This window comes from Branchiostoma floridae, chromosome 14, assembly GCF_000003815.2.
Source record: "Branchiostoma floridae strain S238N-H82 chromosome 14, Bfl_VNyyK, whole genome shotgun sequence".
Lineage (NCBI taxonomy): Eukaryota > Metazoa > Chordata > Leptocardii > Amphioxiformes > Branchiostomatidae > Branchiostoma > Branchiostoma floridae.
The window spans coordinates 8628821-8649679 of NC_049992.1; the positions used below are offsets into that span (position 1 = coordinate 8628821).

General features: G+C 38.9%; 2 protein-coding genes across 5 annotated transcripts in view; one reads left to right on the forward strand and one right to left on the reverse strand.

The window, feature by feature from the left end:
* The window catches only part of LOC118430298 (lisH domain-containing protein ARMC9-like), a 22715-nt gene extending 8311 nt beyond the window's left edge, over positions 1 to 14404 (reverse strand). For 2 of the 4 annotated variants that reach the window (XM_035841040.1, XM_035841043.1), the window contains exons 1-18: positions 14286 to 14404; positions 13247 to 13373; positions 11339 to 11464; positions 10271 to 10441; positions 9669 to 9824; positions 8923 to 9040; positions 6693 to 6784; positions 6288 to 6362; positions 5870 to 5956; positions 5033 to 5047; positions 4571 to 4608; positions 4013 to 4133; positions 3552 to 3650; positions 3063 to 3277; positions 2517 to 2656; positions 1518 to 1594; positions 1066 to 1140; positions 685 to 837 (exon numbers count right to left, since the gene is read on the reverse strand). In XM_035841040.1, coding sequence (XP_035696933.1) covers positions 685 to 837; positions 1066 to 1140; positions 1518 to 1594; positions 2517 to 2656; positions 3063 to 3277; positions 3552 to 3650; positions 4013 to 4133; positions 4571 to 4608; positions 5033 to 5047; positions 5870 to 5956; positions 6288 to 6362; positions 6693 to 6784; positions 8923 to 9040; positions 9669 to 9824; positions 10271 to 10441; positions 11339 to 11464; positions 13247 to 13297 — 1809 coding nt within the window. In that variant the 5' untranslated portion in view covers positions 13298 to 13373; positions 14286 to 14404. Of the gene's footprint in view, positions 1 to 684; positions 838 to 1065; positions 1141 to 1517; positions 1595 to 2516; positions 2657 to 3062; positions 3278 to 3551; positions 3651 to 4012; positions 4134 to 4570; positions 4609 to 5032; positions 5048 to 5869; positions 5957 to 6287; positions 6363 to 6692; positions 6785 to 8922; positions 9041 to 9668; positions 9825 to 10270; positions 10442 to 11338; positions 11465 to 13246; positions 13374 to 14281 lie in introns of all 4 variants that reach the window. The other 2 variants (XM_035841041.1, XM_035841042.1) reach the window with 2 other exon arrangements.
* A 273-nt stretch (positions 14405 to 14677) lies between these two features.
* On the forward strand, positions 14678 to 19412 carry LOC118431138 (peptidyl-prolyl cis-trans isomerase H-like). The gene is made up of 8 exons (XM_035842256.1): positions 14678 to 14776; positions 15135 to 15199; positions 15548 to 15616; positions 16246 to 16288; positions 17016 to 17108; positions 17490 to 17577; positions 18382 to 18422; positions 18892 to 19412. Exons 1-8 carry the CDS (start codon positions 14708 to 14710, stop codon positions 18958 to 18960), a joined length of 537 nt encoding a protein of 178 aa, XP_035698149.1. The 5' UTR covers positions 14678 to 14707; the 3' UTR covers positions 18961 to 19412.
* Positions 19413 to 20859: the final 1447 nt, after the last annotated feature.

Here is a 20859-nt window from a genome sequence, read left to right on the forward strand (position 1 = left end):
CCTGCACACTCATTGAAAAGGGAAGGCGATCTACCTGGTGTGAGTGACTCAAACCATTCTGGCTAAAATTTTCTGAGCAGACTTCATAACCCCTGCTTTGCCTATTGAGTCAGTGAAGTCGAGCTTGCCAAAGCCGAATGTTTCTGACTCTGACTTAGGGAGGAGTGATACCTCTACAATAATCGCAATGAGCCGCTATTCTTCTCCAAGATGGTACATGTAACATCAGCCTCATCAGCCTATCTATAGCATATCTAACTAACTACGGATACACAGACAGACACACTAAAAACAATACCTCTAAATACATACAGAGGTATCAGTGTGGTGTACTTGGTTTGTTTGTTTTCTTTAGTCATAAAAAAAGTCACATCGACCCATGGGCCACAGTTTACTGACGACAAATGAGAAGACTTACTTACTTACTTACTCCAACTCAACTCCAAAGTACAATGCTAAACTTTCTTCCAACACAAAGGTATACATGGATCTTCATACAAAAACAGATTCTAGGACCAGCATCTAGTAGTACACATTATGTAAATTTACTGCAGCATGCTAGACAAACAGCTGTGACTCTGCCTTTATCAGTACTCTTCCCTACATTTTAGAAGACACCAGCGTCAAATCTAACCTACTTAAGAACTATTTATGACCTCTTCAAATCAAACATCTAAAGATTACCTCATCATCATCATCATCTTCCTCCTCCTCATCGTCAGAGTCAGCATCACTTGGAGGCTCGTTAGAGTTCAGCTGTTTGATGATGAACTCGAACTGTCGGTTCATGTCGTTGTTTCCCTCTTTAATGTACATCTTCAGGATGTCTTCAAGACCCTAAGGACAACAAACAAACAAACAACTCCATTTAGAATGTTCTCCAAAGAAAAGTGATGTTACTTACTGTATGCACAAGTGATCTTTCAATAGAAACTTGCCAAGCAAATCATTTACTAGACAATACTCAAAACAATAACCTTAGACAAGCAAATTCTCTAAAAGGCTATTAGACACACAGTTGACAACAGTCATGTTTATACCAGAGTATCACAAAACCAGTCTTACCATTGCTTTAGCCTCCTCCTTGATAGTGGGAATAGCCAGGATACTGTACAGGGCACCATTCACATAGGGCCTGATCTGAGGGAACAAGGTTGTTTTTAAAATCCGTGTCACCAAATATTGTCCTCAAATCTATCAGCAATTGTTGATAATACTTCATACAAAAACAGATTCTACGACCAGCGTCTAGTATACATTACGTAAATTCACTGCAGCATGCTAGACAAACAGTTGTGATTCGGACATTATCAGATCTCTCCCCTATGTACATTTCAAGAGAAAGTTTGAAAAACACCAATTGCGTTTGTATCTAAGCGTGCTGGACTATTCAGGTAGTACTATTCAAGAGCTAGAATAGGACAGATGTCAGGCTATGGGCTGGGCTAGCAGGAATGCTACTCAAAACACAGCAAACGTTTAAAGATTTCAGAATAAAGAAACACATTTTTCCGTACCTCCTGGTTGTCGATTCCCAGTAAGTCTGTCAGCACCTTCAGCACCTTGTGGGCCTCCGTCGCACACTTGTGTTTACCTGGGGGACAGACAACGCGATGATTGTTAACTTCTACCTCTGCTACTAACATATAATGATAGCGGAAACTATAGGACTATAACAGAACTACATGTAATCTCAACAAAATTAAGTAGTGTAAACATTGCATATGTCGTTAATTTTTAACTAACATCCCATCCTCAAAATCTTCTTAAAGGCTGGAGAGCAGAATAGAATGCTCAGAATTTTGTTAACAATTCCACATCATTCATGGTCATGTCTTAAGCTAAAGCCAATCAGGGCTTACATCACATTAGTTGCTTGTAAAGTTGTAGCAAAATGTTTTGGCCAAAGTGAATGGTTAAGTCACAGTTGGCTGCTTGAAATAATCCTCATGACCAATCAAAGCCAAGGAAACAAGGGTTAGACATGAATCAGATGTGACTAGGGGTGGGTACCGGTACAGAAAATTCAGGTCCAGGTCCGGTGCAGGTCCAGAGGATCAGGTCCCGGTCCGGACCTGAACCTGGAGCTGATTCAGTATGACTCATACCAATGGTCCATTTCACTACAAAGAAATCTGTTTGGTGGAGTATTAGACTCACACTGTCGCTTTAAAACCTTGCAACGCTAACTGCACCTGTACGATTGGCTGTAAAACTTGGTAGAACTTACTACAAACTCTACTCTACTTCACTCTTGTTATTTTCTTCCAACTGGAAGCGCAAAAACGTGTGAATGCCTGATAAAATAATCTAATCGGTCCAGCATCCGGTCCACCTATATTTTTCAGGTCCGTTTTTTCTGGACCGGTCCAATAAGAAAAAACGGTTTTGTACCGGTACGCTGTACCGATACCCAGCCCTAGATGTGACCAATCAGCACTAAGGAAAACCCATACATACATGTTGGTCTCATACATGTACTGTATATTATCAAGGAAATACATGTAGTGCATCACCTGCTGTCCTGAGGCACAAGTTCATCAGCAAGGCTACGGAATATTCCAGTGTGTAATCTGATAGCGCATCGCTATCCTCCAAAATGTCCACCAGCCAGCTGATGATGCCGTTGTCAATCATTAGACTCTGTAGGTGTCGTCTGAAAAAAACACAAGAGACAGAATGTCAGGGTTTCAGCAGTGATCAAAATGTTTTCTAGTACATGTTAAGTGGAAGTTGTTACCACAATGTTCAGTAAAGGAATCCTCCCTATATATAGCTATAAACCACATTTGCAGTCAGATGAGCAAAGGTTAGGTGTGACAGGTTGTTCAGTGTAATATAACCAGCTACTGATGCACTGCATGCATAGGAAGCTGGTGGGCGGTTATACCATCTTTACAGATACAGGTACAGATACAGTTACAGACTTGATACATACAAAAAAGGTGTTGCTATGTATATGCAAATGAAATTAGGATTGACAGTGAGTGTTCACAGTGAATCAAATCATGACGTCACAACAGTCTCAGATTTGCTACAAATGTGTAAGTTGTTTTTCCTACCTTAGGCTGAGTTTCTGCAGGGCTCCCAGCACATTTTCCCGCGTGATTGAGTCCTTATCCTCGGCCTTCAGCGTATCCTCTAACACCTGCAACACTTCCGTGCACTGTGCCAGGTACGTCCGACCCTCTGCCAGGGACGCGAACGTGTTGAACAGGCGTGCCGTGTACTGCCGAACCACCTCGCTTGGGGAACTCAGCATGTCTAGCACTGCTTGCTGAAATGTTTGTAAAAAAATGACTTCAATTCAAAATAGATATAGTTGTAATTATCAGCTACTTAATAAATAACATTATTTCCTATGCAAGGGACACAAACGTGTTAAAGAGGTGTGCTGTATACTGCCATACCACTTGCTTGGGGAACTCAGCTTGTCTAACAATGATTGCTGAAAGGATTGGAGAAAATAGGATCTCATTTCAAAAGAGACATGAATTTGCAATAATGATCAATATGAACTGCATGTTACAAACATCAGTCTATTCTCTCACCCTGTGCGGCCCTTCCACCGTGCACCCCAGGAGATCGTTGTTGATGTACGCTGCCAGGACCGTGTTTCGCTGCTCCCCCGCGACCGACCGCGTCAGTCTCTGGTAGTGCAATGAAGACGTTAACCATTCATTTTATACAACATTGGCAAAATTTGTCAGTAGATGCACAACACAGCATAAAAATGTTTACATATCAGTCAGGTTTACGTTATACACTCTTACAATATTTAGTTGAAGGAAAAAGTGTGCAGTTGTTGTTATGATAACTCATCAGCATTTGCTCGTAACCAAGCATAAAGTTCATCTCAGATCAAGCCTCAGTAACTGTCTGTACATGCACATTCTAATTATTGCTTCAAATTCAATGAAATGACTAATTGATTTTCTTGACTGTTCTCAGTCCCTACTTAATGTTATTGTTGTTGTTATTTTGTTGTTATTATGTTGTTGTTTACACTGACCCATCTGAGAGCCTGCAGCAGCAGGGCCCTGATTCGCTCGGGCCCGTGCGTCATGTCTCGCTTCACGCTGTCGTAGTCCAGCGATGGCAGCAAGCCCGGTTCGTCTGCAACCTTCTTCTGACTGTGGGACATTACAAGATGTAATCAGGACGGGAACAGCAATATAACAGCATGTACTGTTCACATGTTCATACTGTTACATATTTGTGTTTATAATGTTCAATTTATGCGTGTCTTGCTGACTATGCTTGAATTTCTGACCATAAATAAAATCAGGCATAATCAGGATGGGAACAGCAATATAACAGCATGTACTGTTCACATATTATTCATACTGTTCACATAGTCATGTTTAGGACTCACCAATTTGATTTGTTGGTTTTCGGATTTTTTAAAGTGAAAATATAGCAACTGGATATCATTAAAGCAATGGTCAGGGAGGAAAATGTAAATATGACCATATTCACTCCATAAAACTGAATGCACCAAGGCATGAACCTGGTTCTCTGGCTTTGTAACAAGAGAGATGAACAAGATTATAATAGTTTGAAATCTCACTTTTGTGGAGCTATGGATTCCCTTAGAGCTGCTCCAGCCTGAAAAAAATATCAACAACTTCATAAGCAAATTTCCTTACAGATACAACAAAGAAACACAGTACCTGCATTGCTATCGTGTACTAGAGGTATATCACAGTCTTGAAATTCTGTTTTTGTTTACCTGATCAGACATTCAAAGAATTCAAACTTTGGTAAATACATTGCATCAAGTGACCAAGCAAATGATGTCCAAGATTTCACATTCTGAAATGGTAGAGATGTTTTCATATTTTATGTTAACCCACAAGCTTTGCTCCATCAAACAAACAAAAAGAAGAGGAAAATTTAAAGCGGAAGAAACCAACCTGCTTGCACACCTTATATCATATTCATATTAATTCATCATGCAAATAACCATCATGCCTAGTCAACCACCATCACCGCAGTAATAAAGAAATAGCAGTTTGGTTGCCATAGTTACCTGGTAATAATCAGGCTAGAGAGCCGCAACACAATGGAGAGAGGGAAGAGGAGAGAGGAGGAAGAAAGGGTGCAAAAAACACAACAAACTTCAGCGTGAATTCTGTAAAAACAAACTCATGGGAAAAAACCATTAGGCCACAGCAACAAAGTTCCTTTTTCCCTAGACCAAGATGTGAAAGTAGGAAAACTATAGGACATGCATTAAAACCTAATTATGTCCTTAATATTGTTCAATTTCCTTCTCATTGTACCCAAGAACTCAACAATTTAATTGATGTTCACCATGCAAAAGAGAAAGAGTTTTTGATATTTTAATACATTTACGTCATCCAGTCACAGTTATATGAATCCAGCCATTTCAGTGTACATTTTGTATCTCATGTTATCTTCTAGAAGATGTTTTGACTTGAATATCACCTCTACAACCTTACAACTTACAAGACAGGGTGATTCAATTTTACAATCTACAGTAAAAGCCGTTCAATTGCACACCCCATTTGCCAGCATACTTTGTGCAATTATCCAGGTGGCGCAACAATGATAAGCTATCCAGCTGGACTGCACCGGTTTGGGATTTTGGTATTCCATGCAATTAACAGAAATGAGCCTTAATCCATTGTGCAATTAACTGGCTTCTACTGTATATACAATTTGCACAAGAAACCTTTAAAGTACAAAATCAAGACCATCAAAGACTTCCAAAATCTGTCTACTAGCAAGTCTAAAAACACAATGACCTTGAAATTTTCAACACTTTACAAACAATTATTCCAGGACCTCCAGTTTTTGTACTGTTCACAAAACGTAGAGGCAAAAGAGTCTGAACAAAACTTACTGTGCCGGGCCTGGTGAAATCCATGGTCTGTCGCATCTGGTTACTGAAGAGTCGGTTACACACACCCTGTAGGTACTCAGGTGTCACCTGTTAACGATAATCACAGGTTAATGGGACAAAAGTGACAGTGATCTCAGCCTTTCTGAGGCAGCTGGGGCAGTGGGTTGTTATCCACCATATACATGTATCTAGGGTATGGTATTGGATGGCAAAGCCCATCCCTCTCCTTTACAGCCTTTTACATCCCCAACTGAAGTCAGTTACCCACTTATACATCTGAGCAGGATGAGGAAAATACTGTAAAGTAACTTTAAGGGCAAAACATCAATGGCATGTCAGGGGGTTCGAACCCAGGACCTCTGGGTTCTGAGTTGTGGAGAAAATTGGAAAAGAGCAAAGAAATAGACGAAGAACTCACCATGTCACCGTGCACACAGTTTTCCAGAGAGTCAACAAGTTCTGCTGTGATTCCTATCAGGTTGTGATAGTCGCCCTGGGGGGAAAGGTCAAAATAAGTAGTTTGCATACATAATAAAGCAGAAAACCTGTAAGGATAGGGTCACTAGAGATCATTCTTGAGGAACTAAAAAAACATATACTTTTCTAATAACTGATGTTTGATAACCTGGTCTGTGACAATACATGTTTTAAGTCTTAAGTACATTGTAGAGCCTGACTGCAAAATGCAAAATTTAGAAATCCCAATGTCAAAACCCGGTATTTGAATCTACGACAGCAGCGCTTGTAAAGAGCAATCATATCATTCCATGGGAGGTTGGGTCAAACATTATTAAGGCCCATGTATGACACAGTACACACTAACCTGCATCTTGTTATATCTCTTCATGTAAGTCATGGTTCTCTTCTCAGCATCCACCACCTGCTGCTGCATGTGCTGCATCTGTCCTAACATCTCTGGACAAGGAACACACAAACAAACATGTTCAAACATCTAGTTCCAACCAAGTCCACAGCCTTTCTCCATTATCATTTTTACATGTTACATACGGTATCACTAGTACCAAAAACATGCTCAATGAGTAAGGTTTACCACAAGTGAGACCATTGGAAATATGTTTTTCTGATTCTGAATATCATAAAAACTATGAGCTACATCTAATTCAAACCACTGTTAAGTTCAGAGCCTTTCTCCATTAGTGTTGTTACATGTTGTTACATGTTATATACAGTGAAACCTGTCTATAGGGGTCACTCAAGGGACTGACCAAATTTGGCCCCTATGGGCAGGTGGCCCCTATAGGCAGTATAGCCAAAAAGGTACATTTCACCACAAGCAATAAGTGACAAGGTATTCAGCTTCCGTTGAGATACTGAGTATTTATTGACAATATTATTAAGGTTATACATTTAAACTAAATATGAGTTTAAAACAAACAGTTTAATCAAATAGATTTGTATTACTACTACTGCTACAGCACTGTAGCTGCTCCCTTATTTCTGTATAGTCAAAATGTATGTCAATCATGACATTAGAAGACAGTGTACTTATAATAATTTAGACATGATTAACACTAATCTGAGTCCGACCGACACCTGCTCCGAAATCAGCCGCTAGTTGACGGGGGGAATTGCCGTTCTCGGAACGCCGAATGACCAACGTCAATGCGTGTCCCTCGGGAGTCGAAGCCTTCGACATCGTATTTCTGAGTCAAAACTGACAGACATTTGCTTGGTTCTCTTGTCTGAACACGAAGTCAGCGCCGCCATTTTCCTTTGTTCCTCGATCGATCTTTTCTGAGCTTGGGTCACAGCGCGCGTCTCCGGCAACTTTGCCAATCGAATAGACAAATCGTGTAAATTCCGCTAGTTGACGGCAAAAATTAGACGTTCAATCACTGCTGATAACAAGTTCATAATCATTTCTAAACATCAAAACGCCACAAAAACTTTCACTTGTTCAGGAGGGCTTGGCTTGACTTGTCTGCATGCGCCATTATGCCAAGGTGGTTACGTCGAAATAAAACTGTCTCTACGTAGGCTTATTTCTTTGACAAAAAAACAACTTCGTCTAGTTCTTACATAAATAACGTTGATTTAATTGATTCTTATCGTTTTTATACCATAATCACCGTATTTTGTGCTATAAATCAGAATTGCTGTTCCCACATTTTACCTTGGCAAAAATGGAGTCGTCCACTGACCCCTATTGACCTTGTTTACTTTCTGAGGCGGCGCCATCTTGGAAAATTTACGCAAATACAATTCCGATATTTTTGGCCCGCGGAATACGAAAATTAGACCATCGCACTTGGATTTCAAGAGCCTATAACATCAGATACATGAACGGACGGTCTACTTGTAAAATCTGTCCATATATTCTTTCAGTCTGCACAGAAATGACGATGTAGAGAAGGGTAGAGTGCAAAGAGTCTGAGACGGGAAAAACTCCAACAACACTTTGGTGGAAAAGCTTCGCATAAAATCACATAATTTTGTAAAATGTTTCTTTATTCAATGTTTCCTTCGTAAATCGTCCAAGTTGAGCCTACATTTTGCTGATGTAGTGCAGAAATTGAAAAAAAAGTGAACCCCGCGTGGGTTTAGCGCGGCGTAACGCGGCCGGCCAGTCGCGCCGGTGACCGCTATCGGCAGTGTTGGCATAGCGGCCGGACTGAAAATCGGCTGGCCGCGACCGCATTCGACAGGTGACCGCTATAGACTATTTCTTAATGCTTACGTCAATGGGAAAAATCCAAGGGACCGACAAAAAGTGACCGCAATGGCCAGGTGGCCCCTATACTCAGGTGACCCCTAAGGCAGGTTTCACTGTACATTGTACTACATGTATATGATCTGATTAAGCATCAAAAACCTTCTCAATGGGTATTGTCTACCACAAGTAAGACAAGAGATACCTTTTGAAAGGCCATTGCAAATATGCTCTGAATATCATAAAAAAATTAGTGTGAAGATATATGTCTATGGAATCACAGCATCTATGAGCTAGTATATGGATCCAGAACAGAGGTGCAAAACGATTCAGTATAGGCTGTAAAATTTCTGTTATTGATCTCCCAGTTTCCCTTCCTCACCTTTGCTGACAGAGCCTCCGTCCCTGTACATGTCAAACAGTCTCGGCTGGGACGCTGACTTCAGGGTCAAGGTCAGGAACTTCTCCAGTCTCATCTTCAAGTCGGGAACCCAAGATTCCTGGGGTGAAGTGGCAAGGAGATGATCTTAGAAAACAAAACATTTGTGATGCTTTTGTTTCCATGATTCTTGATAACTGTTTCATTAAAACTGCTCTAACTTCAGTTTATTCAGCTACTTTTATGTAATGAAGTTTACTTGATACAGTAGAAGCCAGGTAATTGCACTACGGATAACTGCACACTTCTGTTTATTGCACGGAATCCCCAAATCCCAAACAAGTGCGGTCCAGCAAGATAACTTCGCATTATTGCACCACACGGATAATTGCACGAAATACGCTGGCAAATGGGGTGTGCAATTAAGCAGCTTCTACTGTATAAGTCTTATACAGACTGATACAACCTTAGAAATACCATGAATTTTTAAAGATTTTATTTTGACTAACCATATCTTTCAAGTTCCTGGTGTTTCCCAGCTAAAGGTGACCATAAATCTGATCATTACATTCAGCTAACCTTCCTTCCCATATATAACTTCCACCTCTTTCTCTGACTCTGTCTAAATACTTATGTCATAATTATAGACAATATCATTCGTAGCTTGGGAAAATAACAGCTCAGATACAATGGTATTCTACCGGTTTCGACTTTGTTCGTCTTTCTCAAGAATCATAGACAACACTTACAGAGAAGAGCTCCTTGAAGGAGGGATGAGCGCGTGGGTTGGGGACAAAGGGTAGCGCGTAGAACGGGAGGAACTCCGTGGTCTGGCTGAGGGTAGCCCCGCCCGTCTCGAGGTAGTCTTTAAATGCTGACATGGCTTCGTCCATCTTGGCTTTGCTCTGTGGAACAAACAGTATAATTAACATGGACACATTTAATCCACGGGTTAGATCTGTCGGAAGTCAACCATTTTTCCTTTCAGAATGCTTAACTCATTTTTGTATTCTCCATTTCCGCGGGGTAACCTTTATCTGTTGTTTAAAAAAACTGGGTATTTAAGGATGTCAATGCAATGGACAGTCCATCCACTTGATATCCCTAAACACCCCCTGGTTTTAAAACAACGAATATAGGTTACCCTGTGAATAAAGGTGAACTAGCCTTACTTCCAATTACTTCAAATATAAGTATTTACCAAGACAATTTTGATTTCCAATTTCAGACCTTCCAAGAGCAAAACATATCTGGAAAAATTCAAATTTAAGAATCTAGAATAATCTCTTTTAATAGTGCCATATTAAACATTATCATATTTTCAAGAAAAGACATTTTCACCAGTACTCACATTTTTGCTCTGTCCATACTTGATTGGGTAGATGGCAAAGTAGATGTGAAGGTAAAACTCCAGCTTCTGACTAACGGAGTCGTCCTTCCTGACGTAAGACGGGATGTGCTGGTCCCACAGGACGAAGAAATCCCTCCTCTCTCCGTGGTCAAACAGGGTCAGGAACTCACGCTAAGAACAAAGGAGTCAATGCAGGGTCGGACATAGCCTGATTTAATCGCGCTTCTTAGGCCCGTCCTACAATGTCGCAGGGAGGAGTCTACAAGCTCCGGATAGCGGAGTTTGCGTTACACAGACTACGTTGGACAAGTTTTTTTAACATTCACTTGTCCTATCAAGCAAGTACAATTTACTTGCCGAAACCAAATTTTCACCTGCCCCAAATTTAAATGACTATTTTCTACGCATTTTCACTTCCAGCAATTGAATTTATTTGACATTGCCTTTACTTTTCAGTTTTGCCTAACATTTGATGACTGTAAAAAGTTAAAAGTATACTTTTATATAATCTTACTTGCCCGATCGGGCAAGTGGGGTAGGACATGTGCTTGCCTCATGGGAATTTTCACAACCCTGCAATGTCTCAACGGTGATGTTTTATACATGCAGATGTTAGGCTTTAAAATGCTAGCTAGCTGATTCATGTACAAGTATACAATGAGAACTTTTAAAGAAATCAGGAGTTGCTGTAAATACAAATTCAAGTATACCATGATTCTATTTTCTTCCATCAAAGAATGTATTTTCAATGCTAGTTTATGTGTGTGATTTGTTCTTTACATTCGCACACTTAGCTCCCCAAATATGTAACAATATTATGGCAGTTACATTTAAACCACGGCTTTTTAGTTTGTAGTGCTTGTATAAGTGGTGCAGCCAATCAGTATATGTGATGTGATTAAAAGTTCTCACACATATTCACTGCAACTTGGTTACAGTCTACAGTTTTCTTCTATGTGCCTACATTCTTTTGGTACAATCATTCCTGTCACAGTAATTTTTAAATATATCTATACCATATATGTGAGATGTATACCATATACATAACATAACTCCTTAAGATCCCACCTGTAAGCCCAGTTTCTTCTCATCGTTCTTGACCCGCCCTCCTGAGATGGGTGAAGGTTTGCCCTTCCTGGAGCATTCATCCTCAAAGGTGGCGGACGTGTCTTCATAACTGCAGAAGTCCAGATACTACAGCAACGGATAGTAAGAATGACAATCAGATTATGTGGTAGCTTTATATGCCAAATTATATCCTACACCCTTGAAATCTTGAAAAACGGCTTAAGCCCAAGATGTATTAATGTTAAATGAAGGTAAAAACATATATGTTTAACTCTTTTGTGAATACTACATTCAGTGGTAGCATAGCTCCCATGCATTGTTCACTAGAAACGTTGTAGTTTTAAGTACAAGTTATGTTATACCTTAAGTCTTTCATATAATTCTTATTGATAGTAAAACTACTGCATTTAGCCCAATTATGGACAAGAATGTACAAATACAGATCATATAAAAAGATTTACCTATACATAATATCGAAATAAAACTACATCTATACTTTGCGACACTATGATTCAACAGTGTAACCCAATAAATCAATTGGGAGTGGGAAAGATACAACTTTCAAAGGTGTATATATTACTGTAAATGCAGAAACTTTTTCGGTGGTTTAATGTTTAACCATGGCAGTAAGAGACTACAGTGAATGGTGCAACCGCAAACTTAAGACCACCGTGAAAAGTCCTTTTCCCGCTACCACGAAATTAAATCTCCACGAACTTAAATGCATTTACAGTATTGTCTCTTGAATGGCAACAAAAAATTGCCCTGTTGGGAGTTTATTTTGCTTGAAGTGGTCAATAGAACAGGTACTCTGTAATTACAGTGTACCTTGTGATAAATAATGCAGAAGAAAGTACTCTATTTTTAGCTAGGGAGGTCAGTCCAGACAAGGAAAGTTGGTTGGGACAATAGTCTTTTAGTACTTTTGGAATACCCGCATAAGCAATTTCCAACTACAGAAGTGGGCAACTAAAGTTAAACTAAATAGTGCTATATGCACAAAAATAGAATTGCTATAGAATGATCAGTTCAAAGGCAATAGTACAGTATAATGGCTCTTGCACAAGAAGAATGAGTACATTTCCCAAGTCACTCACATAATTCACACTTGACTAAACCCATTCATATCAAATATCCTAGGGCATCAAATTACGTGTGTGTTGTTACCATGACAACATAAGACAACATTTATGAGTTTTGGCATAATGTGGTATCAATACCCTTTACTACCAAGAAACCCAAGACAGACATATATATGATCTTTGATTTCAAAAAATGAAATGAAAAAATAGTGTAATAATATAAATAATATACAGTCATAATTTGACCAAGTCTTCATCATTCTTTTGTAGGAAAATAAATATATGATATAGACAGAATAGAGATATGATATAGACAGAATAGAGATATTAATTATGAAGTACATTGTACTGAAAACAAAATGATCTACATCAGGGTTATAGCCAGCCTAAAATCATTTTCTGTCCCCTGAAAGTTAAATCCTATCGAGCGCCCAAGGCAAAATCATAAACTCTGAAATCTAGACCCAGCAAAACACTATTTCCTGCATTTTGAGGTGTAAAATTTGCTGGTAGACTAAGCTGTTCAACACAACAGCATGTGTTTGGGTGAAAAATTACACAAGGTAGACAATTTCTATTATCTTTACATATTGATTTTTGTCCATCACAAAAGATGGAATGGGCAAAGTTTTTGTCCGTCCTCCGCTGCAATATTCAGTCAAAGGACAGAAGGATGAGTGCTGGCTCAATCAGTCAATGGCTACAACGCTGATCTATATAATGAAATGATAAACGTATTTGTAATGGTAACTTTTGATATTTCTGGACATTTCAGCATCAATCATTTAAAAAGTAACACCTACTAGTAAGTATTATTCAAACATACCTCTTTGACAATGTTGTTCAGTTCAGCCTCAAATGCCACCAGATCCCCCATGGTCCCAGCACAGAGTCACCACAACACACACGGCACAGAAGTGTCACGATATCATCCTACTGCTGCTTCTGTTTACCTGTGGAGACAAGTAATCCGTGTATAGACATCTTACAGACAACTTTGGTACAATAGCCCAACATTCACATGTATTGTCATTCAGGTAAATTAAAACTAGTACAATGTACTGGTACTATAATTGTAAAAAAATCTATCAAAAATCTATCAAAGTCAAAACGTAGGTAAGCTAAGGTAACATACATGAAGTGTTCATATCCTAATAATAAATTGGTTAACTGAAGTCATTTTCGAGTAATATATGCTCACATTCAGTGTGTATTGAATTCTACAGTTCTCTCATTACCACCAAACTGTTACACAAAGGAGAACCTCCTTACAAGCTTTTTTTTTTTTTTCACTCCACTTCAAACCACTTTCTATCATCTACGTCACCTGAACAAATATGTACACAACAATGCTACAATGTTTCATTTTTTGCTTGGGCAAATTTTAGTCTAGATCTAAATAAAACAGACATGGTGAGGAAAAACTATTCACTTGACCACTGTAATACCAAGGAGGTTAAAAAATTTTAACCTCCTTGGTAATACTGCACAGTGAGTAACTTGTTGCTAAAATTATTTGTAGAAAAAATATCTTATCACTTTCACTCTAGGCATAATTAACCGTGATGCCTAAGTATATTCTTTTTACCTTTAAGTGTTGCGACAAGAAAATCGTGCTACAAGTTCAAAGATGCCCTTCATAAGACGTGACGGTCATATACAACAAAGAAACATCAACTCCTTCAAGAATACCCTACAACCCCCCCCCCCCCCCCCATCTACCTTGTTGTGAAGCATCCCAAGATACAAACGATTCATCCAATAGCCCACAAAAACACAACAATCGAGTTTTTCCCTTGAATCTCTCTTGCAACAATTACATACGACCTTCTACACGAGTAATACTACAAAAACAGCTCACCTACCGGTCCCGATCGTGCCTTGGAGCGGTCAAATGTCCTTAGAAACAGAGCAGTTACCTCAACATCGTCTTCTCAGGAATGGTATTACACTCACAGATGGGAGGATTGTTATCTCCCTTATGATTGGATGACACTGAATCTGTAACCAATCAGCAATAGGTTTAGTAACGGGCCTCGGTTCCCCAAATGGAGTATAACACTTCAAATTATTAGGTAAATTAGGAATTTCTGTAAATTATATAATTATTGATTTTAGATAACTGGCAAATATACTACATTAATCTGACATAAAAAAAAGCTGTAGACAAATCAGGATTAGTAAAAAGATAGATTTATTGACTTTGTTTATGGTTGAATATAGATTTTAGATTTATTTTGCTACCTAAAAAATCGAAGAGTGGACTATTCCACCGGGTCTTTCAAACATGGCGGACGTGAAACCCTCCAACTCGAATAATCCCATTGTTTTCTTCGATATTTCTGTCGGCGGACAGGTAGGTTCTGTCAGCGGGTTGGGAATGTCTAAGGCAATGTCTCAAAGTGCGATATGACATGAATTTGAGCGGACTTGGTGTAATATAGAACGGGGAATTGTATAAATGTTTGGGGAGGGGGGCTTACACATGTGCTCAGTTGATGATCATGCGGTATCGTATGCAGTAGTTGTCATATAACACATATGAAGGACGTTATTGAAATTAAAAGAAAGAAATGATAAAGACCGTCATTATCACAGATAGCACCCTATGCCACAGATATCACCATATGCTCTTTAGATAATCTGTAACTTGCCTTAGATATCAAAGAAGTTATAACTTATACGTCCTGTGTCATCTTTCTTTTGTTTTGCAGGAAATTGGCAGGATAAAAATGGAGCTGTTTGCAGACATCGTTCCAAAAACTGCTGAGAATTTCAGGTGAGTGACTTCAGTACTCTAGTTGACCCCCACCATCTCAATTTATGTGCACGTACACAACATATCAAGAAACAATACAATTAAATGTAAAAATTTTATGTACCAACCAGTTTTAACTCGACTGTGTACAGTACTATATGCCCCTTTTAAATGTGTTCACGGTTGTGAGTGTGCAGCGATGGTAAAAATAATTTCTATTTGCAGCATTTTAGAAGAATTTTGCCATAATAGGTTAACAGTTATATTTACCAAAATGTAGTTACCTCATTTGAATTATACAGATTTTGAATTTAAGTAGAAAACATATCAAATTGTACTTTCCTTGATTGTCCCACACTTGTTCCACAGAGTACTCTGCACAGGAGAATACAGAAAGGATGGAGTGCCTATTGGGTTCAAGGGGTCATCATTCCACAGGTTAGTCTGATATAGATGAACAATCTACTCTCCAGAAACTAAATGGTGAATAACCTGCTATGTCATGCCTGGGTTATGACAACGTTCATTACAGGTGTTCCGGACTGTTTATCACATTCTCATGGGTGTCTACTGTGTTGTTACATGGGCTTCTATAGAATAAATCATATCATTTGAAAAAGACTCAAATGCACATTGAAAATGTGAATGCTGAACTCGGATGTTGAAATTGTTGTTGTTACAATATTTGTTAGACATATTTTCTTCGGGTTGGTATGACATAAGTAAAATACAACATAAGTGTATTCTGCATCAACCTCAGTCCCAGCCATACCACAGGTCGGATCAACCTTCTGTTGCCAGGGTTGGGCTGATATCTTACTTGTATTTCATATAAATATATCTACTCACCAGCTTGGTGTGTTCTATATCATATATATTTTATTACAAAATTGTAGTCAATTCTTTTGAACTTTTGAAGTACTGACTTGATACCACACAGTGTTGTAAGGGATAATCATGCAGTCTCTGTCTATTTGTATTTGAAGATGATTGGGTACCAGTAAACAAACTACTGAGGTACAATGTTTTCTTGACTGACAAACCTTTTGTTTCCTTGTCTTCACCAGAGTCATTAAGGACTTCATGATCCAAGGAGGAGATTTTGTCAATGTGAGTAATACCTGTAATACATTTGTTGCCAACTTGGTGACTTTTTTTGTGGATACATGTGAAAAATCACACGAAGTGTAAGGTATACATGTAGTTTGCTGCCTAGGTTAGTAAGGAGCAATTGATATCTCCCTTTGCACTAACTTTCCATTGGTTAAAAGGTTAGACTACAGTTAGATGGGAACTAATGACAGGCACTTTAATTCAGGGTTCTAGCTAGTGCATTTTAGCGTAGTGGGCCACTACGTTAAAATGTGTGACCCCTACGCTAAAATAAGGGCCACTACACTAATTTTTAACAAGTGTAGTGGTGCTTTGCTGTCATTTGCTTGTTCAACAATGACTAATCAATGTCTGAACAATGAAAAATGATGATATGCCACTCAAAACTGACCCCAAAATCCTAACTTTTAACTCTACATCTTCAAATCTCACTGTGGAAGGACCAAGATCCCCCCTTCCACACCAATCTCCTGATTAGTCACTTCGCTACCATGCCATTCCCACTACGCTAAAATAAAATCCTGGCTAGAACCCTGTAATTTGTAAACTCAAGAACTTTGGCAAGCCTTTCATTAGGTTTTCTTCACACACAAAACCTTAGGATCCATAAGTTTTCCTGGCCTACCTTTAAACATTTTTGCTGCTGCCATCAAGAATTCAAAGATAGATTATCAGCTACTGCATTTACATTGTCACAAGACCCCCAACCCCTCCTTCTCTCCAGCATGATGGCACAGGACTGACTAGTATCTATGGCGGTGCATTTCCTGATGAGAACTTCAAACTAAAACACACAGGACCAGGCATGCTGTCCATGGTACGTACAACAACTCCACTTCAGCTCAAAAATACATTTTCTTCAAGGATTGATTATAAATAATGTCTTATCTAATTTCCACCAGGTACACATGTCTGTCTTGCAAGCTAACAGGGACCTTTGTCAAGGCTTGATGTTAAGGCTCTCAGAACGAAATGGGATGAAACAAAAAATATTGACAATCTGATTCAACAGCACACTTAGCAGCCTTCAGCCATTAAAATTAAAAATTCTGTCCATCTCTTTGACTTGTATAAGTCAGTGTTGTTCGCCTTAGTCCACCTCCAATGGTAGTGGATTAGCAACAGTTAGAAGTACGATGGAACTAACAAGACTAAATTCCAGAATATGACTTTTGAGGATGTTTTGTTTTTGCCACAGGCCAACAGCGGTCCCAACACGAACGGCTGCCAGTTTTTCATCACCTGTGCCAAGTGTGACTTCCTGGATGGCAAACACGTGGTGTTTGGTACGTGGTGCTTGCAAAACTCGTGGGGTTCAATGCACCTTTCTCACGTGGCGGGCATGATAGATCTAAAATGAGTTCAATGAGGCAAACAAAAGACTGTCCATCATAATTAGCAGTTCAACCAATGATAGCATGGGAATTAGAAAATCGACCAATAAGAGAATGTCTGCATGGCTGTCAAATATTTGCATCATTATTATATTTTTATTTTGCATCTCTTAAGGGACTATGGGATCAGTCTATGTTACTCTGAATTGCTATATCTGTCGGTGCATAACACTAGTTATAATATTTATTATCTTGTATTGTGAAAATTTGTATGGTTTGAGGAAAACTAAATAGGAGCGGATTTTAGAAATAAGTTTTGTCTGTTTGCCTCATTGACCTCGTCTTCAATCTATCATGGCCGCCACGCGAGAAAGGTGTATAGATGGCGTTGTTGATTGAGTTGTTTATTCATTTATTCGGTAGGCAACACTCCCAAAGATGACGATTGTCCTGTTGACAAGATGTTGTTGTTGCAAGCATGTGAGCACTGATGAACGTAACATGTTAAGTAGATCAAGTTGAGGACAGTACATTGTAGGTAGTGTTTTTCATGTACATACATAAAGTTATTTAATACCTGTCAAATATGTAAAGTTTTCTCACTAACTTCACAGGTAAACATTACTATACTTCAATGTTGTAATGCCATATAAAGTTCCTAGTATTAATAGTTATGGACTTAAGAAATTCCACTTCCCAAGGTTTTGAAAGCTATGCTAACTTTGAGCCAATCATTTTCTGCCCTTCTTCCTGCAGGTAAGGTGGTGGATGGAATGTTGGTAGTCCGGAAGGTGGAGGTAAGTGATGTCTGATTGGTCAGTTTTGTCTTTACTAACAAAGTTCTATTTCAGTCTTCATTTAGTCCCACATAACTGGGTACAGTTTTATCAAGGGAAAAGGCTGATGTTACACAAGAAAAAAGGCTGATGTTACATTGGAAATAAGAATTTGTTTTACACACAACCTAAAATATGTCTTTTACCTTGAGTATAAAGAAAATTATTTTAATGAAATAGATGAAGTGTCATGTCAAACCTGACAAAACCAGTATTCACGAAAATAGGGCTATCTTGTCTGACATAGCCATATCTTGTCTTCAGTGTCACTGATGAAAGATGGTGGAATAGGTGGATACCATCTGAAACGTTTGACCGTTTCCAAAGTCATATCTAGTTGCTTGAGCAACTGCTTTTTGGCATATCTTATTACCTGGACGTCTAACCTACATCAACGCATCTTGTCTGACATATTTTTCTAATGTTTCAGAATGTGCCAACTGGACCCAATAATAAACCCAAGATCCCTGTCACTGTGGCACAATGTGGAGAGATGTGATGACTGGAAGACTGTTAGTGAAAGGATTGAGTATAGAATGATATACTTAAGTACAATATATATGGTAGTACTACATTTTGTAGTACATGTAGCACAAGATGCCTCTATGGGGACATTTTTAAGGTATACATGTTTGTAGGATGCAGTTTTGAGTTTTTGTAAATCATTGTACTGTACGAGTAACAAATGAGGAAAAGGTCTACAGTACCTTGTTAATGTATAATTGCAATGAACAAGAAAAAAGACGAAGGTTAGCGCAAGATTTTACGAATAACTAGCTATTGTGAACTCTTTTGTAAGCATCCTGATATATTGCCAAATCATTCCATGTAATATGTACATGTAACATTTGTGGCTTCAAGTCACTACTCAAACATTATAATATTGATCGTCATCTTTCACAAGGAGACATGGTATCATGGTACAAGGAATAAAACAACTCATTTTGCTTACGTTTGCAAGCGGTGTCAGTGCTTTCAACCATAGTGCTGTAGTGTGACAAACAGCAATTACTCAAGCGACGGGACATGATTTTGGAAACACTCAGATAACATCCATTATTTTTCGTCAGTAAAGGATGTTACTTGTAAAGTCTGACCATTTCCAACATCATATCCAGTTGCTTGTGTAATTGATATTGGGCATATCTTTATTACATCTTACCTTCGACATAGTGCAGTAACAATTGTGGAAATTTCAAACCATGAAGTCATCTCAACAGCACCCCTATCAGATCTGGTATGAACTGCAGCCAACTAAAGCTTTGTAGAATGTAATCATTTATCACTGACTCACCAGTCACATTATTATCGAATCAGTGCTACTTGCAATGTGAATGGATGGATATTATAAACAATATTCCTGGCTTATATCAGCAGTAACTTGAGAGTAAATACAGGAACACAGCAGCTTGATTGAGGGCACTGAAAGGAAGAAGTACTACAGAGAAAGCATACTGTAGGCTTTCACAGATCATGTTGACAGCAGATTCAATAGGTACAGTGGCCAGTGGGCAAGGATAAGTTTTGCCGCATCCTTGCGTCATTCAAACAGGATCATATACATGTGTATATAATTATCGTATGCAAAAGGCCACCGACACACATTGTCAATTGTGTGGCTTTTACCGCCATGGACGGCATCCCCAAGCCGCCTATAGCTTCCACCACGGATTTTTGTCTGCAAGGTTGACGGATTGGTTTTAAAAGTTTTCACACGCAGCAAATTGACGGAAAAACGGACGCTGGCTAGAGCCATGGTGTACATAATGTACACAAATTCCAACAGTAGACAACAAAACTTTTAAACCAGCCTAGAACCTTTGGCAACATGATTTTGGTTGACATTCTTCAATTTGACCACACAAAGGCAATATTAGTAGTGCAGTGTAAAAAAAAAACACGTCATAATTAACAGAACTATCACCACAACGAATGTGATGTAAATGACAGTATATATCTTATAGTCATTTCTTCATGGCACAACTGCACTGATAAGACTGATTTTCAACACTTAAATTGAGTCATGCAGAGGGGAAGGATATTTCATCTAGTTACAACTGTATCCATATAGCCGTACCTTGTAGCCGGTATAACCCCCTGCAGTGTGACACAGCAGAAGCTGATTATATTACATTGAATGACCCGTCACACCTACGCTTTGTACATCTGACTGCAAATTTTCTTTAAAGCTACCAATTGAGGTTGCTCCTACTGTACTTGATGGCAACAAGTTTCCCTCCACTAGTTCTAGGAAGTACTTGAACTCATCAATCCTTGGTTGATGACTTTGGCACTTGAAGGCATTACTATTTCTTGAAATAGTCATTGTATCATTCAGACACTCCAGTTTTTAGCCTGGAATCCAGCCGTGTCTGTGCTTTGGTTGCTCCTCTAAGGT